The sequence below is a fragment of the Diabrotica virgifera genome, chromosome 9, assembly GCF_917563875.1.
Source record: "Diabrotica virgifera virgifera chromosome 9, PGI_DIABVI_V3a".
NCBI lineage: Eukaryota > Metazoa > Arthropoda > Insecta > Coleoptera > Chrysomelidae > Diabrotica > Diabrotica virgifera.
Genome location: NC_065451.1, coordinates 193,592,021 through 193,619,320, shown reverse-complemented (window position 1 = coordinate 193,619,320; position 27,300 = coordinate 193,592,021). Strand labels below are relative to the sequence as shown.

Genomic DNA, 27,300 nt, shown 5'->3' with positions numbered 1-27,300 from the left:
GCTTGCTATACAATAATATCTGTTTCGAAGGAAATCAATTTTGCATCTTCCAAAATAACCTATTTTTCTTTTTGTTCTAGTCTCATCTTCGTGGTCTTCCTTTTTGAGTTTCTGGTAATTACCTACAACTGCCCAATTCGATGTTATTTTTAAATTACAAAAAAAAACAATCCTATGTTTGCCAGAAGAACAACACATTGCAGAAGCTACTTCAAAGATCACAGGATTTTAACGCTTCCTTCTTTATATATTTTAGAAACTGTTTGCTTAATTCGTACCTCCATTCGTAAACTCCACGAGAAATCCAACCCTTGATGTGTATTTACCGATCCCGTCCACTGAGTTAGTAAAGATATCTAAGTATATTATATTCTGCAAAAAAAACTATACAACCATCTCCCTTTACAACTTAAATCTGCAACATATTTTCTTAAGTCCCGTAAAATGACAAAAGCCTATGTGTCTGAAAGACCATATTATTCAGTAGAAGAGTTTCTAAAGAATAACTAAGAAATTACAGTAGGTAAGCACCTTTAATGTACAACGAACTAAATTTTTATTTACCTAAGGTTTTATTATGTAATTTGCAATTTACTTAAATTTTGCAATGTATTGTTTTAGGTTTTATTTCATTATCTTATATTTTGTAATATTGACGATTTATATAATTGTAATTCGGTATAGTACATTAGTAATTTGTAATTCACTAAATTGTAATTTTTATTGATAGGTATTTTTTGACGTTTTGTAACCCTTCTCAATAAAATAGTATAATTTTCATTGACAAAAAAGCATACTTTTAATTTTAATTGTAAAAAAAGTGGTAAGTTTGAATAAACAACAAATAAACCTAACCTTAAAAATCCTTTTGAACATTTATCACCTGGAGCAAGGTACAATTTTGACAATAAATTTACACACTAAAACATTGCCAAAAAGGTAAAAACAACAACACTAACGAAAAACTGATCGGGATGGTAAACAAAACTGAAAAAATCATCAAATATCACTCACAATTACCGGGTGTACAAACAGTACCTATGTGTTTTTATTCGAGTTAGGCAAAAACAAGTAAACTGTGCATGACTACCTGCTGCCGGTGTGCAGGGACAACGTCCTATTTACAAGGCAAGCACGACGAGACTGTTTCTTTCGTGGTGCTGGTGCAGCATAGACCGGCGAATCTGCGAGCGCGCCGTACAGATAAACAACTGGACAGACAGGAGAAATAGGCCTGGCGCTGGGCGCTACGCTAGGGGAGACTAGAAAATACGCTGGTCAATAATAATATGCAAAATAGGCAAAGACAAGTCAAAAGGAATAGTGAATGTTAATTTTATATACATATGAATACATGCATTATGAAATTTAAGTTAAATTGTTGTGAATTTTAAATGTTAGAACAAACAGAGAATCAACACTAACAACTTCACAAAAGACAAACATACTAAAAATAAAAACATACAAACATGAAATATTGTCTTCTTCTTCTTCCTCTTTATTGACAATTCTGCTTGTTTTTCTAAACGTGATTTTAAAACATTTTTTCAGTGGCGACGCGTGACTTTTTCTAAAGTGTTACCAAAACTAGATATATACAGTGAGCACGTAAAGGTTGGAATAAATTCATTTTCTCGAGAACGGACAATTTTGGAAAAAAATCCTGAAACAGGTCAATTTTTATTTTTAAATTACGACTTTTTAACATATATATTATACTAGTGACGTCATCCATCTAGGCGTGATGACGTCATCGTTGATTTTTTTAAATGAAAATAGGGATCGTGTGATAGCTCATTTGAAAGGTAATTCAATTCTCTATTCAGTAATATAAACATTAACATAATTTTTTATACAAGGCATCCAAAAAAAATTTTTTTTAATTAAATTTATTGACATAAAAAAAAGAATGTGTGTAATTTATTTAATTCAAAATTCATTTTACTGTTATCAGAAAACAGGAAAAAATGTTTATTTGGCAGATAAATATTGTTTTTTGCTTAAATTAATATTAAAGCAGTCACCCACCAGGCTCGTGACAGTTTAAACATTTAATTTAAGCGAAAAGCCATGATTATTTTTCAAATAAACATTTTTTTCTGTTTTATGAGAGCAGTTAAATGTATTTTGAGTTAAATAAATTGCATACATTCTTCTTTTTATATCAATAAATTTAATCCAAAAAGATTTTTTCGGACACCCTATATAAATAATTATGGTAATGTTTATATTACTGAATAGAGAATTGAATTTCCTTTCAAATGAGCTATCACACGACCCCTATTCTCATTTAAAAAAATCATCGATGACGTCATCACGCCCAGATGGGTGACGTCACTAGTATGATCTATGTGCCAAAAAGTCATAATTAAAAAATAAAAATTGACCTGTTTTGGGATTTTTTTCCAAAATCGTCCATTCTCGAGAAAATGAATTTATTCCAACCTTTACGTGCTCACTGTATATTATATAATATATTTATATAATGTATTTTATAAATATTTTTATATATACAGTGTTCCCATACATCAAAGTTTGTCCGACTAGACACCGTGAATTTTCAGCTTGCTATTAATCAACTTTTTTTTGGTACGCGCGATCCAGGTCTATTATAAAAATAGATGAAATACAGAAATAAAATTAAAAAATTAAAAATTTAAGAAATTATATAAAGTATCTACAAACTAAAAACATATTTGTTGTTTTTAGGTAAAATATGTATTACAGTCGAACCCGCTTATTGGAATAGCCTTTGTACCAGGCAAAAATATTCTTATAACCGGAATATTCTAATAACCGATCATTGGTGGCTAGTCGAAATAAGTGTACCGAATATACGTAATAATATTATTTACATACTATGCCAATATGTATATCATATATGTACACCTACATAATCAGTATATTATGTAAATGGTTTTAGGTCTTTTTACGTCAATAATACAGTAGTGTAACTACTACTTATCTATGTATGTGTTAAATACCAAATTACATTATATTATATATGTGAATGAATACAGTAGCAGTAGGTAATTAATATAAAATGTATGCAATATGTAGATATGTAAATATTTTCTTATTAAAATGCATATAACAAAATTACTTATTTTTTCGTGAGAAATTATCGGTAATTATAGCTTTTTGTTGTTAATCCGTGCGGTCATCCTTAATCCATTGGTTGAATGGAACTTTTATTGGGGGCAAGAAATGGATGAATTGAATTTAACAAAGCCATAAGCCTCTCTGGGTGAATTCTAAATAAACTGCTTCTAACAATTTTATAGCAGGCAACAGTGCCTTTGTGTAGACAAATAAAAATTACTTTATGGCCCATGCATTTGTCGGCTAAAAATCGAATTGGTACTCGTAACAAAGTAATAAATATTTATTACCCTAATAATATCTAATCCATAATCCTTGACGACTGACCATAATAACCAAACATAATTTAAATTTTTAGTAAAATTGTAAAAAAAAATAGTCGTTGACCTGCAAAATATGCTAATAAGCGGTATTATCTAATTAGAACCTATTCCAATAAAAGGATAAATTTATTAAGGAGTAAATGGAAACGTTTCGGGAACTCGAATTTATATTCCATAAGCCGGGATATTCCTATAACAGGGATTCTAATAAGCGGGTTCGACTGTATATCACCTTTATACTTTATTAAAAAATCCAAATTGTATAATTAGTATACTAATCAGTACATTCATTTGTCATATTTATCCTAAAATATTAAATAATTTTTATTTTATTGATTATACACTACAATGTACTGTATAATCAATATTATTATATGTCATATAATAATGTTGTTGTTAATTAATATATTTCGACAAGTAATTAAAATCGATCAATATGATTTATATAGGATAAAAAGGTATAGATATGTTATCTGTATAGTAAGCAAGTACAGTTACAAGTTATAAACTAATAATTAATAATGCATATTATGCAATAATCGAATCTAAAGGGCCGGTACGGTTAACTAACCGGAGTATAATCGAGAAAATACCGGCCCTAAGATTAACAGACTTCATAAATGGAATTATAATTATTACCTATAATTATAATAATAATTAAAATTGCATTTATTAAGTCTGATATTCTTACGGTCGGTATTTTCCATGATACTACGATCTGGTTGTCGTAGTATCATGGTATTTTCTGTCCCAATAGACTATTACTTTATTGCCCGATTAGCTAACCGGGACATAAAGTATCTACCGGCCCTTACTTGGCCGTGTCACCAAATTAAAATTTGGTAACATGAATACTAATCCACAGCGGCTTCAGAGCCATCGTGCCCGCAAAATTTTCAGAGACGTTTCAGTCCTGACCGATACAAAGATCCTACCATCGTTGCCACTCACAGAAGTGGTAACGGCGCGGCGCACGGTAAGGGCACAGTATAAAGAGGGAACCTCTATACTGTGGTAAGGGCGTATTATAATAACGTGCAACCGATTTTACATAAACTCGCTGATATTTTCGTGCTTCTAGTTGGCTATTTTACTGAATTAGGTAGATACTATTAACAAATATTTCTATTTTTAAAAAATATAAATGGAATTATTTCATAGTAGTCATAAAATATTTATTTGCAAATTTTAACTGTTACCAAATGTTTTTTTAGATTTAAGTTTAAAACATTTACATACTTCACACCAACGTGAAAAATTATCCAAGGACAACTGCACTGCAAACATTCACAATCAGAAAGGCAAGCAATAGATCTAAAGATTTTTATGTCATCAGCGAATAAGAGAAATTGGTCAGAGTTAATTACTGTTTGTAAATCGTTAACAAATATATTAAAAAGCAGTGGACCCAAATGAGAACCTTGTGGAACACCTGATGTTATATGAATTGGTTTTGACAAAAAGTACCATATTTAACCATTTGAGAACGATTAGACAAATAATGTTTAATCCAATTTGAGATGTTATCGCTAATGCCATAGCCACAAAGTTTGGCAATCAAGACCTCATGATTGACTCTATCGAAAGCTTTTGAAAAATCAGCATATATTGAATCGACCTGAGAACCAGACTCCAACGAGTTAATGATAAAATTTGTATAATACACGAGATTTGTAACTGTGGATTTACCTTGGCTAAAACCATGTTGTTCACCAATTATTATGTTTTTACAATCAAATCTTAACATTCTATTTACAAAAAAATCTAATAGTTTTGGTAACTCTGACTGTATACAAACTGTACGGTAATTTTCAGCTTTATCTTTCTGACCAGACTTGAAAATTGGTTTTATAAAACTAGATTTCCAGAAATCGGGAAATATCTCTGATGTTAGTGATAGGTTAAATAAATGGTGTATTGGTTCTGCCAAAGTGTATACACATTTTTTTTTAAAATACAATGGAACTTCGTCAGGTCCCTTGGTAAATTTTCACGGGCTACTCAGAATTCTGAGATGAGATTGTCATATTAAATTCTTTTGCTATTATGTTAAAACTGTGGACTAATCTTTGCAGAATATCTTCATCTTAGGCTATTAGTATGTCGTTGCGTCGTCTGGGTAACAGAATTTTCACTTCTTTATTTCCCATTTTGTACCCTTTTCTTTTGTTGGCAGTTTTGATGATTTAATCCATGATTAAATTGAAGAGCATAGGGCTCAATAAGTCTCCCTCCCTTAATACGCTGCATATGTCTATAATTTCTCTAAATTGTCCATTTATTCTGACTTCAGTTTTGTTGTTTTGGTAGATGTTTTTCAAAGTTTTTATGATATTTAGGGTCATTAATTTAACGAAGATGGATTAAATCGTTGAGTCTTACTGTGTCGAATATTGTCTTCAAATCAAACTACTGTTGAATACTGTCAATCAAACAGATTAATGCTGTTCTATTATACTCTAGTGATTTCTCAGTAATTTTCTTTATGACAAATATTATATCTGTACACGATCTTCCAGTGCGAAAATCCTGTTGTTTATCTGCTAAACTTATCTCCGATTTACTAGTTCTTTTTATTTTTTATCTCCTTTTTTAATAGTAGAATCAGTTCGCTTATTCACCAGTCTTTCGATATTTTGATCAAGTCCAGGGAGTGATGAATTTAGGTGATTTATTTGGGTTTATTTATTTATTTATTAATGAATTTATTTGGGTGATTTGAGGATAGTTTTCGGGTTAGGATGTTTTGAATTTAGCTTAGAATTATATTTTTCAGCAGGACAGAGCGACCTCTCATATGGCCAGCACCATGAAAAACTAGTTTAGAAACCACAATACAAACTACTCTCCTTGGCATTTTAAAATTCCTGATACTAAGGAACAACGGGCAATGGACACTAAACTAAATTAAAGCCAAAGTACAGCAAACTTAGAATTTATGTATCCCTTATCTGCACTAAACAGTGCAAATACTTAGTCGAAACAATGCCCAAAACCGAATTCGAGCGGTCTTAAAGCCATATTTAGTTGCAAATAAATAGACATTTTTTATTAGTAATTACTTCTGTAAGAATAATTATATTTGTAAGTTTTTTGTGTTCTTGATTGAACCCATATTACATATTATTAACTAATCAATTACATAGTATTCGATAAAAAACATTATTAGCAAAAAATAAACTGTCAGCCAATACATCTGAATTATGTATGTACAGTTGAGTCCCTGAATCTTTACCCGTGCGTCATCATTTAAAGTTAAAGCATACGAAATAAGTCGATGATAAGCCGGAAATTGAAATTTACTAAAAGCAACAGCAAGTCACTTACTGTCACTTGTTGTTGCGTTTAGTAAATTTCAATTTCCGACTTATATCGACTTATTTCGTATGCTTTAAATGATGACGCACGGGTAAAGATTCAGGGACTCAACTGTATTTTAGGTTGTCTCAATATCTAATATACCTAGTTGTTAGATCCCATAATACTTAATGGCATAATCACATTGAGATAGGATATGTAGATAACAAGAGAAATATTAATATAATTCATGAGGAGAAATTACAACAGGAACCAAATGGTAACAAAAGCATTAAAAAATCATAAAAAACAAGTAATAAAAAGAAAAACTGTCAACCATAAACGTTGAGAAATAGGTGGAACACGCCGGCACTCGGCTACGTGATAACGTGGTGATTAACGTAGTAAGGTAGTGTAACGTGATTTGGGTGTTTTTAATAGGGCTTCTCATAGATTTATTGTTTCGAGCTTCTGTCATATGTTGTATAATATGTGTATAATATTAATATACTCGGATTATACGACATATGACAGAAGCTCGAAACAAATGGGGATGGACTGGGAATGAAAAGCCCTATTGCTGCAGCTCGATAAAATAATGTGACATTTTTGTTTTCCGAAAATATCAGAAAATTCTGCGAAAATAAATTAGTTAAATTTTTCAACTAGTTAAAGTTTTTTTTTGTGAAAGGCAGTTTATGTTTCCCTTCAATTCAGAGACGACACACAATACACAATACATGTGGCTGCATATTGTAGAGTCCTTTTCGCTTTCTTTATTCGTCGTCTCTTGTCTTGTAAATTGTAAAAGTCAAAAATTAAGGATGTTAACAGAAAGGGGTTCCAATAAGAAAAGTTTCAGATTTAAATAATTATTTTATTATTATTTTATATCTGGGTCTTTTCTGTTTTCTTTAAAAGTTTTTTTAATTAAGATTGTACGGGATCAAAAATATAGTATATTATTCAACGAGCATGTAATGATGGCTATTACTCACGATGATGAAGTTTGCGACACGAGCCGTAGGCTAGTGTCGTAATTTATCAGAGTGAGTAATAGTCATTACATGAAAGTAGAATACTATACTTTTTCTACGACTTTTTTTTATTTAGATTAGTAGAAAAATATAATTATCAACTACTAACATTATTTAAAATCGAAAGATTTTATTTTTCATAAGAAAACATATTTTACATAACTATGGCAACACTGTTAGAATTACCCTTCTTGAGCTTATGAAACAATCCAACAGTTGTCATTAATAGTGTCATGGAATGGCGAATGGCGGTGGCTTTTAAAAATAGGACATATATTTTAAGGCAATTACATGAAAAAGAACGTTAGTTCAGAGAAATAAGGAAAAAAAATATCGTGTTGGTGACACAACCCCCTCCAGGCCGAAACCAAATTTTTTGAGTAGTATGGACATCTATAATCATAACCTATATGTTTCCTGCAGCCGATTTTGATGATATACATAGTTATAAACAAATGAAGAACAAAAAACCGTAAATTTTCGCTTTTTTCGTCTATAACTAAAAAGTTAAGTATTTTAAACAAATTTATGAGTCAGAAACTCATATATCGTATAAAATACTTCAATATGGCGTTGCTGAATATATATATATATATATATATATATATATATATATATATATATATATATATATATATATATATATATATATATATATATGTCCTTATTGGTTGCTTAGAAAATTGCAAAATAAATAATAAATTTTGAGTTTCTATAAATATTCATAACTTATGTAAAAAGTAACTTAGAACGTTCTTATTACACGAATTGCTGAGACTTGTGGTGCTTAAATTATATTTTAAATTTCAAAGCAATTGGTCAAATAGTTCAAAAGTTAATTATTTTGTTTATCCCAAATTAATTTTTTTTGCAACGCTATAAGTCAGAAAATGGTGAAGTTACACTAATACTTTGGATAGTTTATGAAAGAAGAAGATTTATACTATTAATTTAATTAAAACAAAAATGACAAAAAATAATTCTAAATACTGCAAAATTATTTTGCAAAAACATGTAAATTAAAAAAAGGGGGCTAACTTCGTCCCTAATTGTCCTAGGACAATTCAATGTCCTAGGACAATGTTCTTTCTAAATGTGTATAAAAATTCAGTCTTTCCAAATCTGAAAAAATAATTTTTCTACGGGTAACGGTTAAAAACTTATTCTAATTGTTTAAAAGTAAGCAAAAAATCGACGTGTTTTTGCAAAATAATTTTACACTGTTTAAAATTACTTTTTGTCATTTTTTTAAATTAAGTCAATAGTATAAATTTTCTTCTTCCATAAACTGTCAGAAGTCTTACTGTAACCTCATGATTTTCTGAGTTATAGTGTTGAAAAAAAAATGAATTTGGGATAAACAAAATAAATAACTTTTAAACTATTTGACCAATTGCTTTGAAATTTAAGATATTATTTAAGCACCACAAGTCTCAGCAATTGGTGTAATAAGAAGGTTCTAAGTTAATTTTTACATAAGTCTTTGGGCAAAAAACTCAAAATTTATGATTTATTTTGCAATTTTCTAAGCAACCAATAAGGATAGACATATTCAGTGAACGCCATATTAACATTTTTTAGACGATATAGGTCTGGATCCCGCGTATGAAAAAAAAGTTGATTAATAGCAAGCTGAAAATTTGTTATTAGCTTAAGGGTATCTAGTCGGACAAACATTGATATATGGGAACACTGGAACAGGGGAAGTTTTAACTGTGGAACAGGTTAAAAATTTGGAACGGTCAGACCACGAAAACGGCACATGTATTTTGTCCGACAGAACAGACTTAAACTCTCCGAACAGAGATTAAACTCTCGTGCAAAAATCAGACTGCTATTTATCACCAAATTGGCGTTTTAATGAGTGGAATATGTAGAATATGTCAAATGACAGGAATTATGACAGGTAATAAATAGCAGTCTGATTTTTGCATGAGAGTTTAATCTCTGTTCGGAGAGTTTATGTCTGTTCTGTCGGACAAAATAGATGTGCTATTTTCGTGTTCTGACCGTTCCAAATTTTTAACCTGTTCCACAATTAAAACTGCCCCTGTTACAGTGTTCCCATATATCAAAGTTTATCCGACTAGACACCCTTAAGCTATTAACAAATTTTCAGCTTGCTATTAATCAACTTTTCTTTCATACGCGGGATGCAGACCTAATATATGAGTTTTTTACTCTCAAATTTGTTTAAAATGCTTAACTTTTTGGTTATAGACGAAAAAAGCTAAAATTTACCCTTTTTTGATCTTCATTTGTTTATAACTATGTATATCATCAAAATCGGCTGCAGGAAACATAAAGGTTATTAATATAGATGTCCATACTACTCAAAAAATTTGGTTTCGGACTGGAGGGGGATGTGTCATGAGAAAAATATTATTTCTCTGGACTACGTGTGCTCTCAAAAAAATCAATTGTACAATCAACAGTAAGTAAAAAAGAATTCATTGATATAAATTTCATATCCGTAAGTCCTTATACGGAATTAATACCGATTGTTTATTACCCTTTTAATAACGTCAATCTTAAAATGTCAAATGCTGAAATTTAAACGTAAAAATACATATACTAACCCATTGTTACAGTTAAAAATCTCCTAACATTTTTCGAATTTAATTGTTGATATAAATTACAATGATTATTTTATTAAATAAACAAGTTTGAGTAATTTTATTTGCTAATAGGTATATTAAAAGTGCCATGCACCACTTGAATCTAACTTCAACCCATGAGTAATGACCCGTGAGTAACTTCAGCCCGTGAGGGACCGTTCAAGTATTACGTAACGCAGGTCGGAGGGGGGGGGGGGTCAAAAATCTTCAAAAATTGCGTTACGTAATAGTCAAACGCCCATTACAGTGCGTTACGTAGGGGGGAGGGGGTCAAAAATCTTCAAAAATCGCGTTACGTAATACTTGAACGCTCCCAAATGAACTATTACTCACGGGTAAAGTAATGGGTGTTATTATCTATTCAAAAATAGCGAATAATGAGCATATATAACATATAAACGGTCGTAGAAAAAATAATTAATAAAATTATTGTATGTATTTAACTTTACAGAATATCCATCCGTTTCTAAACAAAAAACAGAACTGAATAATAATTCTAATTCAGTGTCTATGTGAAATACTGGCCTATTTTAAAATAAGAGGATAAAGAAATAAAGAAATAAACTCAATCGTCGTATACAAGGTGTCTTAAGTTTACAGGTATGATTCGGAAGAAGAGGTGGTTGTTATGATTGGAAGCTTACAATATCTATTTGAATGAGTGATGTAATCTTTTCAGGTTAAACGGTAAAAGCTGTAAATTTAAATCTTGACGTCTATGAATCTCCAACACAAAGAATGGGATGGAACAGATGGTTGAATTGTTTTGGTGGTGGTTTTTTACCAAAGACTGCCGACAGCTTAATATTTATAGGTAAACTGAAGACCAACCACGAGATTACACTTCTTGGAACAAAAGGCTTTAAATAAATGGAAATGGTTTAATCAAGGATATAACATAAAAAATTGGCAATAATTTATTGTAACTTTGTATTTTGTAAGTACAGTGGACTCTCTCTATAACGAACACGGTAATTACGAGGTGTCGCTTATAACGAGGTACGCTAGATGTCCCATGAAATTCCTATTGAACTATATAACACCTCTATAACGAGGCATAATTGGTTATAACGAGGAAAAATGAAATCAAAGAATCTGTTTTAGCGAAATAATGGCTATAAATAAATACCCCAACTGCTTGTATATAGAAACTCCCAATGTCTGTGTTATTATCGAGGCCAGTTGTGTAATAAACACCGCCTGCAATAAATTTCTTTCTGTTTATCTATCGACCGATATTGAATACATATTGTTAGTTCTGAGAAATAAGGAAAACAATATCCTGTTGGTGACACAACCCCCTCCAGGCCGAAACCAAATTTTTTGAGTAGTATGGGCATCTTATAATAATGACCTAATGTTTCCTGCAGCCGATTTTGATGATATACACAGTTATAAACAAATGAAGATCAAAAAACGGTAAATTTTCGCTTTTTTCGTCTATTACCAAAAAGTTAAGCATTCTAAACAAATTTGAGAGTAAGAAACTGATAAATCGTATAAAAAACTTCAATATGGTTTTCGCTGAATATGTCTATCCTTATTGGTTGCTTAGAAAATTCCAAAATAAATCATAAATTTTGAGTTTTTACAAATATTCATAACTTATGTAAAAATTAACCTTCTTATTACACGGAATTCTGAGACTTCTGGTGCTTAAATCATACCCTACATTTTAAAGCAATTGGTCAAATAGTTTAAAATTTATTTAATTTGTTTATCCCAAATTCATTTTTTTGCAACACTATAAGTCAGTTTCTTAATGTTGTTCTGAAGCTATTTTCTTGTGGCATTTTTATAATCAAGTATATTCAAATGGGAAATAAGCCACAATTTTACCTAAAAATGATTTTATTAACGTTTCGACTCCCAAGTCGGGTGTCGTTGTCAAAATACAAAATAATACTAAATAAACAAAAATGTTGTTGCTTAGTAAAAAATTCTTCTAATAATTTATTTAATCTGACTCATTTATATCGGCAATTCAGACACGTATTATACATTTTAAAGTAGACGACTTTAAAATGATATTGCCAATATTGATGAGTTGCGTTCCTGGGACGACTTTACTAAAAGATAGCTCATTCGATTACATGAAATCAATCCCAACTCAAGAATATCCGCCACAAAAAATCATAGCATGTGATCTGTCTTTAAAAAGACAACCAAATGCAACGGTGGCATTGAAATTCTCGCGTTAGAGATTCCATAGTAAATCACGAGGGAAAACCAGGAAAAACCTCGTGATACTATCCCGACATCGTAAGTATTTATTTTATGGTTACCCATATTAAAGGAGGAAGTCAATAGAAAGAAAATATCACAATTAGTAAATCAGTAACATATCGAGTTAGTACATATTTAGTATTTTAGTATTAATTAAAATTTAAAATATCAAGTCAGAATTTGGTATTATTTTTGAGAGTAAACTAAATGTAAACCCAAATACTTACGATGTCGGGATAGTATCACGAGGTTTTTCCTGGTTTTCCCTCGTGATTTACTATGGAATCTCTAACGCGAGAATTTCAATGCCACCGTTGCATTTGGTTGTCTTTTTAAAGACAGATCACATGCTATGATTTTTTGTGGCGGATATTCTTGAGTTGGGATTGATTTCATGTAATCGAATGAGCTATCTTTTAGTAAAGTCGTCCCAGGAACGCAACTCATCAATATTGGCAATATCATTTTAAAGTCGTCTACTTTAAAATGTATAATACGTGTCTGAATTGCCGATATAAATGAGTCAGATTAAATAAATTATTAGAAGAATTTTTTACTAAGCAACAACATTTTTGTTTATTTAGTATTATTTTGTATTTTGACAACGACACCCGACTTGGGAGTCGAAACGTTAATAAAATCATTTTTAGGTAAAATTGTGGCTTATTTCCCATTTGAATATACTTGATTACTATAAGTCAGAAAATGATGAAGTTACAGTAATACTTTGGATATATTATGAAAAAAGAAGATTTACACTATTATTAATTTAAAAAAATGACAAAAAATAATTCTAAATATTGCAAAATTATTTTGCACGAACATGTGAATTAAAAAAGGGGGGGCTAACTTCGTCCCTAATTATCCTAGGACAATTGTTTTTCTTTCTAAATGTGTATAAAAATTTAGTCATTCTAAATATGAAAAAAAAAATTTTTCTACGGTAACGGTTAAAAAGTTATTCTAACTGTTTATAAGTAAGCAAAAAAATCGACATGTTTTTGCAAAATAATTTTACACTGTTTAAAATTACTTTTTTCTACGAGCGTGCAAAAATGTCTACTTTCGCGCACGCATTTTAGTTTAGAAAGTTTCACTTTTCCGCACGCGTGTTACTTTTCCGCACGCGGTTTTTACTTTTCCGCACGCGTGTTAATTTAGATATGTTAATATGGCCTTAAAGTAATTATAATACATGCAATAAACTAATATTTAGATGTTATTTACTAATTTATTTCAAATATATCTTATTGTGTTCCTGTTTTAATGAAATTAACGCGACAATTCGATGAAATAAAATTATTTTGACATAATATTCGAAAGTCAAATCGGTAGACAATAACAGTCGTTTTGAATCATCGTCATGGAAACCAAGATCGTCCTCATGCTAACTAATTATATTGAAAGTTTGGTTTTGACAACCTTGTCAAAGAATTAATTTGTGTATGTATTTTCATATTAATTAAATTAATGTTGGTAATTTTTTAAAGACTCTTAGAAAAAATATTGTTCCTAACTCTTGCAGAAAGTCTCTTTTCCGTACTCGACTGCTTGCCGAACTCCCGCTTCGCGTCGTTCGGCAAACTGCAGTCGCGTGCGGAAAAGAATGACTTTCTGCACTTGTTAGGAAAATAACTATTTGTCGTTTTTTTTTAATTAAGTTAGTAGTAAAAGTGTTCTTCTTTCCAAAAATGTCCGAAGTGTTACTGTAACCTCATAATTTTCTGACTTATAGTGTTGCAAAAAAAATGAATTTGGGATAAACAAATTAAATAACTATTAAACTCTTTGACTAATTGCTTTGAAATTTAAAATATAATTTAAGCACAAGAAGTCTCAGCATTCCGTGTAATATGAAGGTTCTAACTTAATTTTTACGTAAGTTATGAACATTTATAAAATCTCAAAATTTATGACTTATTTTGCAATTCTCTAAGCAACAAATAAAGATAGACATATTCAGCGAACGCCATGTTGAAGCTTTTTATATGATTTAAGAGTTTCTTATTCTCAAATTTGTTTAGAATGCTTTACTTTTTAGTAATAGACGAAAAAAGCGAAAATTTACCGTTTTTTGATATTCACTTGTTTATAACTATGCATATCATCAAAATCGGCTGCAGGAAACATATTTAGGTTATTAATATAGATGTCCGTAATACTCAAAAAATTTGGTTTAGGCCTGGAGGGGGATGTGTCACGAGAAAAATATTATTTCTCTGGACTATGTAGGAAAGTTACAATATTTACGATGGTAAATTTACGATGGTAGGAAGTATCATTGTTCAGGTCTACCATCGACACCTAATAAACAACGTAAAGAGGCATCAAAACATTTTAATAGTATTGTTGTCTGATATAACGAGATCCGCTTATAACGAGGTAATTAGTCCAGCAGCCAGATGAGCTACAAAGGCAGCTCCACACCTTCAATATCACAGTAAACAAACTTAATTTGAGAATATCAGTAGAAAAATCTAAATGTATAGTGATCAGTAAAGAGCCGCGTAGATGCAAACTAGAAATAGACGGAAGAATTGTAGAACAAAGAACAAGTAATGAAATTCAATTACCTAGTAGTAGAGGTCACTAGTGACAGGGATATAAGAACAGAGACCACAAGGCAAGCAGCAAAAGCAGTAAGAGTAAGTGATTGCCTCCGAGAAACCGTATGGCGAGACAAATATCTGACCGCGGAAAGCATAATGAAAGTATACAAGACAACAGTAAGACCAATCCTAACATATGCAGCGGAGACTAGAACCGATACAAGAAAGACGAAATAACCAATCAACAATATACGAAATGAAAGTGTTAAGATCAATAGCGGGCATATCATTAAGAGACAGACAAAGCAACAGAAGTATATGCGAACAAAGCAAAATTCAAAATATTAACAGGTGGATAAAAAGAAAAAAACTGGAAGGAACATGTAAACCGAATGGTACCAGATAGATTAGCGAACATCTGTAAAAACAAGCCCTATAGCAGAAGATCCGTTGGAAACCGTTGGAAGGCCGCCAAAAAGGTGGAAAGACAATATACAGTCAACTACAACTGAAGCAGAATAAGAGGCAGACAAACATGAGTAATCCTAGTCTCACGAAAAAGAAGATTTCGATTTTTTTTTTCAACGATTTCATCGTATTTCTTAATTTATTGAAGTAAGTTTTACATAACACCATAATATATTTAACATTCTTTTTATATAAATGTACTTTATTGAAACCTAAAATCGTACGGTAAGTTGATTAACTGAGTTCATCCTGTTAATTCTTAATTCTTGCAAAAAACGTTTGCGTAACGTCCGGATTAGCCTATTACGGTGCTTTATATCATAATTACCCTTGACCTTAGACGTCATGACAAGATCACTAGGTTTTATAGGTTATATCGGCTTAGAAAATGTAGCGGGCGATCTAATCAGGTTAACACTTATAATATAACATAATTAGTATGCAGTTCCTCTTTAATTTTTTTATGGTGGGCCCAAGACCTTTAATTAACGTTCTACACAATTAAGATTTTTGCTGTAAAAATTTATCCTGCTTCTTTTTAAATAAAAACACAGAAGCTCAAATGGAACGTTTATTAAAATAATTAAGCTAATGACCCATCGGTCCATTTCTATAATTTATTCAACTGGTATCAAGGACTGCCCGAATTTAATCGAAAAAAGTCATCCGTTTGGTCAAATTAAGTGAGGACCATTAACAATATCTGAATCTTCCAAGTTTAAGGGATTATATCAATTAAAACGTAATTAGTAAATCTTTCAACGATATCAGCAGTATCCCCGATTGATAGTCCCTCGTTTAGTCTTTTAATTTTTTGGTTTTATTTTATATATTTTTTAATAATAATCACAAGAATCTACCGTAATTTATATGCTGCAGTGGCACTCAAAATGTTTAAACATCATTACAGCGGAAATTAAATAGGTAGTTGTTTTTTTATTTAAATAATTAGGAACTTCTTTCGTTCTTTCATATCATAATGAATTCATATCATAATATCATGAATTTATATCATAAATTCTTTCATATCACAATCATGAGGAATTCATGTACTAAATTAGTTACTTTTGGTTACCATTGGCATATCCAACATGTCAAAGAAAAAAAGTGATATTGTGCCGATGAGTGCTTTGGCTCTGGGGATGAGTTTCACCCCTTCTCGGGGGTGAATAAATATATGTCCAAAATAAGTTCGGAATTCGATAAACTGACTAATTCTAAGCAACTTTTATGCCATACAGTTTTTTCACTAAGCCAATATTTTTCGAGTTATTTGCGAGTGAATATGTTCATTTTTTAACAAAACAAACACGTTTTTAGACAATATTTTGCAAATAATTCGAAAAGTAAGTATTTTATCGAAAAAACTATTCTTAGTAAAAATATAGCTTGTAAAACAGTGAAAAAATGGTGTATACACGAAGTTTCTAGACCTAGTAGAAGCAGAGATATAGCCAAAGAAAAATGGGTTCATATTCGCCAAATTTCAAATAAATATATTTCAACGTGAAATGACCAAAAAATTAAGCACTTTTTGGAAAAAACTCTTTAAACCTTTTTAAAGAGTTTGAAAAGCTTTATTTCTATTTTTATAAAAAAAGATTCTAGTATCAAATGTAAGCAAGTTACGCTCAAAATACAGTTTGGTCCCTTTTGATTTTACAATAAAAAATCGGGAAAATTACCCCCTAATTAACAACTTAAATAAAATTAATCTTTACCGCTTCACAAGTTGCTTTATTTATATTGTGTTTATATGATCTGTAAGTTTCATTAATTCGACGTGCTTATTTTTGAAAAAAATTGGTTTTATAGTAAAATTTTTAATTTTGAAAAAAACGCTTTTTTTTTAAAATAACTTAAAAACTATTGTAGTAATACCAAAAATCTCAAAGAGTACTGAAATGTACGTTTTGCTTTTCTGGATATTTTCGATTTTTTGTTTTCCTGTTCAACAACAATAATTGGTTATGCTCTGGCTGTTCAAAGTTTCCATACACTCGGGATTAGTGACTCCTTCAAGCCATTTTAACTACAGCCTTTTCAAAAATAAGCACTTTGAACCGATGAAACTTACATAAAGATTAAATAAGCAAAGTAACTTGTGAAGCTGTAACGATTAATTTTATTTGGTATGATAATTAGGGGGTGCTTTTCGCGATTCTGTTTACCAAAAAATAAAAGGGACCAACATTATTTTGAGCGTAACTCACTTACTTTTAATGTTAGAAGTTTTTTTTTTAACAAAAATAAACCTTTTTTTAAACACTTTAAAAAAGTTGTAATGAATGTTCCCCAAAAAATGTTCCATTTTTTGGTTATTTCTCGATGGCATATTCGATTTGGAATTTGACAAATAAGAACCTACGTTTCATTAGCCCCAACTTTGCTTCTACTAGGTCTACAGACTTCATAATATATGCACCATTTTTCACTTTTTTATATTTTAATTAAGAATATTTTTTTCGACAAAATAGTTACTTTTTGAGTTATTTGCAAAAAACCGTCTAAAAACGTGGTTATTTTGTTGAAAAATTAACCTATTCACTCGCAAATAACTCGAAAAGTATTAAGTATTATTATTCGACTTAGTGAAGAAACTCTATGAAACAAAAGTTGCTTAGAATTAGTTAGTTTATCGAATTCCGAACTTATTTTGGACACATATTTTTTCACCTCCGAGAAGGGGTGAAACTCACCCCCAGAGCAAAAGCACATATCGGCACAATATCACTTTTTTTCTATGACTTATTAGCTATGTGTATGAAAAATTTCATATGAATCTAAGCAGTTCTTTAAAATATAGAGATTTTGCAATATTTTACCGTTAAAGAACGTACTAACTGTCAAATCGGCAAAACCGGCAGAAAATGTTCAATTTTTCATGTGCAAAAAATAATCTTATATTTTTCGCGGTATCGTTCGATAATATCCACCCTTCTTCTTCTATATGTGCCCCATCCTTTAAGGACATTGGCGATCATCAGCCCATTTAACTCTGTCTGCAGCGGTTCTGAAACATTCTATTGTTGTTTTCCCCCCCTCTGCTTTAAATGTTTCAACCAGAACGTGAGTCGTTTCCGCGGTCCTCTCTTTCATTCCACTTTCCCTTGTATAACTAATCGCATCAATTCATATTTTTCATTTCTTAGTATACGACCAAAATAGCTGCACCCTTAATTGAAATAATTACTTAGTCCCACCCTGAATAATGTTTCCTAGTAACTAATTTTATTTCTATCCAAGTGCAGACATTCTTAGACATTGACACCGAAAAGATCCCTCTCTCTGGTTTCAACCCCCGAATAAAACAGATGCTCTGTTCTATCCTCTGTTAGTGATAACCACTAGGTACCGCGTTGTGAAAAGTACCGCGAATCTCTCTTGTGTTGACTTCCACAGGCAACATATATGCGAATAAATATCTCTGTGCTTCCTCCTCTTGAAGGATATACACGTGCTAGTAAATATCTCTGGGTTACCCTCACTTGCCGCTACCCGTATAGTACCAATAGATCTTTTCTCATCTTACAATAGATTGAACTGCAAACAGTGAAGTGTACACATGTAGGTGCCCGCGAAAGACAGATAACCAAGACATCCCGGTTTTATCTGTGATCATCGCAGAAAGAATAGTTTTGTAATGTCAAGAAAATATATTCTTATGACTAATAACGTCAATTTAACACCAAGTGTAATTTATTTCTGATAAATGGGTTAGAAGTTTGCAAGAAAGTGATAGTTTAATCATGTAAAAGATTTCATTGGGTTTATTAAAATTTATTTGAAATATTTTAAAAAAGTATATCTTACATACAAAGATATATTTCTTAGGCAATATGCCAAGTCGATCTTTCTTAAATATAAATAAAGTTTCTTTATTTCAAGAATTTTTTTCTCTCGGTGCACCGCTTGTGAAGCCTGAATATGTGACGATTATCGATACCACGAGTGAAATAACAATTATGGCTATATGGGTTAGCCTTTTTCTGAACTTTGTGGTCTATATAACATTTATTATCTGTATAACATTTAATTGCCTCTCCCAATTATTTTAAAACACGCCCTATAAGTCCACGACCCCAGAGTCCACACACTGTGAAATTATTTTAATAACAGTACAGATTACTTGTCCAGAAGAGAAGAACGAATAGTAAAAATGCTGTTTTTCAATGTAAAATTACAGAGTGTTTTAAAATACCTAATATAACAAAAATAAATGTAGTTTGTTAAATCTACTTGTTTCCTATCAAGGAGACCAACAGTCTTTTTCGATTTATCGTTAAACAATTTTTTTAACTTTATGGAAAAAAATATAAAAGTAATGCACATAACTTACCTTTGCCTGCTGAGCTTGAATATAGCTGTCAGGACCTCCTCCAATATTACCCCTGTAAAAGTAAAAATATTGAGTAAATAATACGCAAATTCCAAGCACGACAATGATTTAAAATACATTTGTTGTAGAAAATATATAGGGGAGTGCAATTAGAACGAAAACATGCATTGTTTTGGAAAAATTCAAACAAGCCTATATTTTTCTAAAACTTTTTTTGTTAGTTTATATACATGTTAAAGTAAAAAGTTCTACTCGCAGATTTGGCCGTTAATTGTTTATTAATTGTTTAAACAATAACAATGTTTTTGTATAAATAATTTTAAAAATATCGTTAAATACATCATTTTACTTTGATCAAATATATTTCTATTTTGTTTTTGATTATACTGAATCCGAATATGACATTGCAATTTGAAAATTCTTATACAGAAGCTCTTATACAGTATGTCTGCGTAGCTAGGAACCACACGGAAAACTTTTTTATTATCAATTTTACGAAAAAAGTTATTTTTAATAAAATGCTCTGGATAGTCAAAAATCTAAAACTCAACCATCAGATATCAAATTTTATCAATATTCTACGAGTTATGTCAAAAATATGAATTCCATTAAGGAGAAAAGTACGTTTATATTCCAGAATATTAAAAAATCCTATTATGAAAAGTTATTTGAAATTAAAAACTATGTTTAAATATGCAATTACATTATTCTAATCGAAAAAATGTTTTCAATTTTTTCTCAAATTACGGATACTCATCATTTTATTACAATTATGATAACTATTTTATTATCACTTTTACGAAAAAAAGTTATTCTTCATAAAATGCTCTCCCTGGTCCAAAATCAAAAAAATTTTTTTGCTGAACATCTATTATTGTTGAAGTTTATTATTAAATGTATTTTAGGTAAGTTTTACAGAAAAAAGTTTTGATCACTTTATATAAACATTTTTTTAGCTGGTAATTTTCGGTTTTTGTATTACATTTTTGTTATCTTTCTTAATTTTCTCAAAAAGAAATAGTCTATTTCATTTCTAAAGTAAAATTATTTAGTGCATGCTCTCCCCTAATAGAAACCTTTTTAAAATAAAGATAAGGATTGTCAAATTAACAAAAACATTTACAGATAAGACACATGACACAGAAATGGCAAAATAATGCTAGAAACAGCAAAGATAAAAATCGTTCGAAAAATTGATGGTAAGACACTATGGGGCAGAGCTAGAAGTACAGATATACGACGGAGATGGAAGGTGGATAACATTAATAACTGGGTAAGAAACAGAAGAGTAGAATAAAATGACCACGTAAGCCAAATAACAACAAATATAGTAGTAAGAACAGCGAGAGACGGTTCCCCAATTGGAGAGAAACCGCAAACTGGGCGACGCCTGGTGGCGAATTTCAAAAGCATCAAGGAAAACATTGACTTCGTCATTAATTTGTATACATATTTGCGGTCAGTTTATATTATTGTAATTAACAATGATTTCGACTTAAAAAAGCTTTTTCAGTGTTCCTCAGTATTCATTCCTATTGTACTCTACGTAATTAAGTAAACTAACTAATTCCAAATTACACATTTTGTTAATTTAATGATTGTATTATACGTAGTATTTTTTAATGTTTAAACGATTGTAAAATTAAATAAATAAATAAAATGTAGTATATATTCGGTGCACAGCATGTGCGTTGTTATGTAAAATATTCCGACCACCTCATAATAATTTCCAAAACAATTATTATAAAAAAAATTTACTTACCTAGTTTACAGTTTTTATTTAATTAATAGTTATTTATGTACCAAGTCAGTAAAGAGTCTTTACTGACGTGGTGCATACAAGATTTTATCGCCAATCATACAAAACATTAACACTTACTTAATTACATCCTTCTAATGAAAAAAGTACTTACTTAGTAAGTAAATGTAAAAAGTAAATACTTAGGGCATGAAATCCAAATTGCCAGGGACAATCAAACTGCTGAATTACAGAGAAGGATTACCTTAGCATGGGCCGCATATGGAGCTCTATCAGACATCTTCAAGAGCAACTTGCCAAATTATTTGAAAAGGAAGACGTTCAACCAATGTGTGCTTCCAGTCATGACTAAAGACTGGATTATATGCAAAATGCATATGCATATATATGCTGCATATTTCTCATGTTTTTCATAAATGCATATGCCTTGCATATTTGGAGATTTAAGAGCATATAAATGCATATTTTGATGGGAATTTACTCTACCCCATTTAAAAATAAGGTATATATTAGTAACATCAACATCCATTAAAATAAAATGTGAAAGTAAATATTTTGCTGTTAAGCTCCTTTGTTGTTGTACCCATAAACATAATGGGCGTTATTTATAGCTGCAGGTATCATTATCCGGATATTTAAGATTTATAGACTTCTCAGAATTTACAAATTACCTAAGTAAATACCGATTATATTTTGAATAACATTACAAATATTACCTGTACTTTCTGCTGGTGTCGGCCAACTATGAATTATTCTGGGAAAACCAACCAAAACGAAATTTTAAGGCAGCGTTGCCAATTTAGCTTATTTTATGCTAGATTTGGCATATTTTTGTGTTGTTTAGCTTATTTATTTCTTGTTTAGCATATAGCATATTTTCTAGCATATTAAATAATATAAAAATTATTTAGTAAAAATCGAAAATCTTCTAATTCAGAACAAATTTTTATGTTGGCCTTACAATTACTAAAACAACTTAGGAACTCTCTCACAGGAACTTGAAACTGATATCAGTGAGTCAAATCTGATTCCTAACAAAAAATGTTTAACCATTCACACATACACACCTACATCAGCAAATCCCTTCGCCTTCAATAATGTTTATATTAGTACTTATGTCTGTGGACCATGAGATTACTATTAACTACAGGATCATGTTTCAGCATTTTTTAAAACAAATAATTTATCTGTACTGGGTTATGCTTGCTATAGGGATTTTTTATTAGTTGATAATGGAATACCTACTGTTGAACTGATCATTCCATCATTCTTGTGAGGTTTGGCAAATACTATATTGGTCGAGTTGGCAACACTGTTTTAAGGGTAGGATAGATTATTTTATTTTATGAATGGTTAGTCTTAAATCAATCGCCGATTATTCAACTTTTGTGATTGCAAGTTATTGACTATACTGTGTAAAAAAATCATTTTATTATTATTGTGAAAATGCCTAAAGTAGCAAGGGAAAAATCAAGTCTTCTCAGAAGTTGGATTGGAAGTAACAATCATCTAAAAGTTATCGACAGTGAAAGTATGTTTTGCACCATTTGTGATAAAAAGGTAAGTTCTCCACTTCAATAGATTTTTAAACTTATCAAACTTCTTTGCACATCTATGTGTCTGTCTATTCTAAAATGACAAACCGTCCCATTTCTTCAAAAACTGTTTTTTAAAGTTCGCAACGGTTTGGCTTATACAGAGCGAGGTGTTGAGAGTGGCCCACCCTGTATACTACGGTACACTGACTGTACTTTATTGTTTGACGATTTCAATTTCACTTTGAGAAATAAAAAAAATTGGGGGAGGTTTAAAAAGTTTGATCATTTTAATGTAGGTATCTATTTACGAAAACATCTAAAACATCATTATCATTATATTCCAGATTCCATGTCAAAAGAAATTCCAAGTAGTTCAACACATAAAAACTTCACTTCACCAAACTAAGCTATCAAAAAATGATAATAAACCTCGCCAGCAGATTCTACAGAACAGTTTGCAGATTCAGAATACGTCAGTTGGGCAAGAAACCTTTGCAAAGGATTTATGCCATTTTTTTTTGAACTGCAATATCCCTCTGCACAAGTTAGAACATAAATCGTGTCAAAACTTTTTAAAAACTTATTGCAAGATTAAAGATAAACCAGCTCAAATACCAAGTTCTTCAACTCTTCGGAAAAAATATGTCAGTGCATGTTACAAAGATGTGATGACGAGTATTAAAAATCAGTTAAAAGCCGATTATCTTTGGATTTCCGTCGACGAAACAACGGATACAAAGGGTCGACAAATTGCGAATCTAATTGTTGGAGTTCTTAACGACTCTGGCGATTTTAAAAACTCATACTTAATTAGTGTAAAATGTTTGGAAAAAACAAACTATGCTACAATAGCTAGATTTGTTAACGAATCCCTAACAAATTTTTTTTTACCTGATCAAGTACCATTTGAAAAAATATTATTAATGCTTAGTGATGCCGCCTCATATATGATGAAAGCTGCATCCAATCTTAAAATCTTTTTCCCTAATTTAATTCACTGTACATGTTTGGCGCACGGCCTAAACAGAGTTGCAGAGAAAGTTAGAATTGAATTTCCCAATGTAAACACCTTAATAAATAATGTAAAAAAAGTATTTCTGAAAGCACCACTACGTGTACAGGTATATAGGGAGATGCTTCCCGATATTCCTTTACCACCAGAACCAGTATTAACCAGATGGGGAACTTGGCTTAAAAGTGCTATATTTTTATCTGAACACTACGACGACATCAAAAGCGTTATTTCAAGTTTTGATCCGACTTGTACCGCTTTTGATAACTGTCAAAATATTTTTAAAGAAAAGTCTATTAAAAATCAATTGTTGTATATAAAATCGAATTTCGATATCATTGAAAGTTCAATTACAAAATTAGAGGCTCAAAATTTATGTCTTCACAATAGTATGTCTATTGTTGATTCGGTTAAACAGAAAATAACAAATCTGAATGGGGAAATTGGAGTAAAAATTAAAGATAAACTTGATGACGTTTTAAACAAAAATGAGGGTTTCACTTTATTGCGTTCAATAAATAATATAATCAATTTTGGAAACTTCGATGAAAATATTAATATGGATCCGTCTCTAATAGCAAAGTTTAAATATGCCCCAATTACATCTTGTGACGTTGAGAGATCTTTTTCTGCCTATAAACAAATATTAACAGATAGAAGACATAATATTAGTTTAGAAAATATGAATCAATATATGATTATTTATTGTAACAATAAAAATATGTAAATTTGTTTTATTGTACTCTTTTTATAATATTAGTTTAGAAAATATGAATCAATATTGTAACAATAAAAATATGTACATTTATTTTATTGTACTCTTATTTATCTTGTGGTCAAAATAAAATATTTTGCCGTTTTATTTGTCACAAAACCTGAAGTTAAAAAAATATATTAAGAAATAATAATACAATTTGGTTTAAATTCAAACCTATTTATTTATTTTTATTATTTTTTATTTATTTATGTATTTAACGTAAACCATAAAATTATTCATATAAAAATAAGTGCATATATAAATGCATATTTGCATGTTAATTGTGCATATTCAGCTTGTTTTAAAATGCATATTGCATGCATATTTTAGACATTTTTTAGTGCATATTTTCCAGTCTCTAGTCATGACTTACGGCGCTGAAACATTATCGTTAACCCAGGCCACAGCAACGAAACTTAGAGTGGCCCAAAGAAGAATGGAACGGTCACTACTTGGACTGACTCTCAGAGACAGGGTCAGAAACGAAGAAATCAGAAGAAGGACAGGCGTCACAGATGTCATAGAGCGAGTAGCATGGCTGAAGTGGAATTGGGCGGGCCATGTAGCCAGAATGAAGGACGGGAGGTGGACCCAAAAAATTACAGTGTGGAGACCAAGAGAAGACAGAAGAAGTAGAGGTAGACCACCTACACGATGGACAGACGACGTCAAAAGGATTGCTGGGAATTGGTTGCAGAAAGCCCAAGACCGACAAAATTGGAAGAAATTAGGGGAGGCCTATGTTCAACTTTGGATGCAGAAGGATGGATGATGATGATGAATGAAAAAATAGTGTGTGTACTTTGTATGCACGTAAGAAGTACTTAAAATAACAGCCTTTCGAAGTTGCTTTTTCCTTGTTTATAATCGTAGAACATCTAAATAAATAGTCATGTTTTGTTTAATCTTTTTATTGTACAATGTACAATGTACAAGTCGGGGTGACGTCATTAGGGTAACTTGTCGGGTGACAGCCGGGCAACAGCCCGAATTATTTTAATTATTTTTAATCATTTTTTAAGTCCTTATAATAGTCTAAGTATGTCAATAACCATTAATATTAAACAAAAAAATTGTCCTTACTTGGGACTAGAACCAAGTACTAACACGTCCGTAACTAGATACAAATACCGCTAGCCTACGCAACCACTTTCTAGACACGGCCGATATTAGGTATAAAAACAAATAAGTAAGTAAAAATTGTAAAGAAAATTACTACTTACATACTTATAAATTAATATATTCTTCTTGCGGCAAGGTTTGATTTTTTGGGAATGTAATTCCTTTCTTTTTGTTTCAAAAAAGCTGTAAGTTTTTTATAATTGTTTATATCTATGTCTTATTTGTGGTCAAAGTTGCCTTCAACGTTGAATAATAGGACTACATAGTCGATGGAGAATATTCTTGAGACAATTCAGAGAAATATGCTAGTAAAACACTTTCACTATAATTAGTAATACTAGTTTTTTCACGCCATGCTTCAAATATGTCATATTGCCTATTGTATTTTTCGATGGATTTTGCTGAGAGAAGCTCTGAAACTGCCTCTAACGATTTCTTGCGTATTTCAGGTGGCGTACATGTAATTTCTTTCATTTCCAAAGCAGTACTACTGTACTTTAATTTAATATTCGTTTTAACACTTTTATTACAATAAATACAATTTTCAATTTAAATTTTTTAAATATGACAGTGATGGCAGATGACTTTTGCATGCCGCTTTCGATTTTTAATCGATAGATAAATATTAATAATGAATAATTACTAAATCGGTAAAGTTTTGATTAATTTTATATGAATATAATTGCAAAAATAAAACTTTATTTCACTTTTTGGCATACATTTAATTAATAATAACGTAAATTATGTACAATATTTTTAATAATTAAAGTAAATAAATTTTAAGTTCACTCAAATAAATAATCGATTACTGCCATCGACCACTTACATTGAATCTCGGTTAATTTGATTAATCGCGGCAGGTAAAGTAAAATTCTTCTTTCAGTACAATAAAGTGTTACTTTACTGCCGCAAATGAGCAGGGCCGGATTTACCACTAGGCCGACTAGGCACTGGCCTAGAGCGCCAAATTTGTAGGGCGCGGAACAGGCAGATTTTGTTCGGTGCCTCACAAAACCGGCAACCAACTTACACATCATCAAATCAGCACTATCCATCCGATAAAAAAGACAGTTATTTAACTAATAAGCTATTTTCCCGTAAACTTAAAAATGGAGAAATAATAAATAGAAATTGGATGTCATTTTCTCAGAGA

At 30.7% G+C, this 27,300-nt stretch overlaps 1 protein-coding gene across 4 annotated transcripts in view; it reads right to left on the bottom strand.

The window, feature by feature from the left end:
* Positions 1-27,300, bottom strand: part of LOC114335223 (FH1/FH2 domain-containing protein 3) — an 843,862-nt gene that overhangs the window by 731,308 nt on the left and 85,254 nt on the right. For 3 of the 4 annotated variants that reach the window (XM_050661657.1, XM_050661656.1, XM_050661658.1), the window contains exon 5: positions 19,960-20,011. In XM_050661657.1, coding sequence (XP_050517614.1) covers positions 19,960-20,011 — 52 coding nt within the window. Of the gene's footprint in view, positions 1-1,014; positions 1,164-19,959; positions 20,012-27,300 lie in introns of those variants that run through there. The other variant, XM_050661660.1, reaches the window with a different exon arrangement.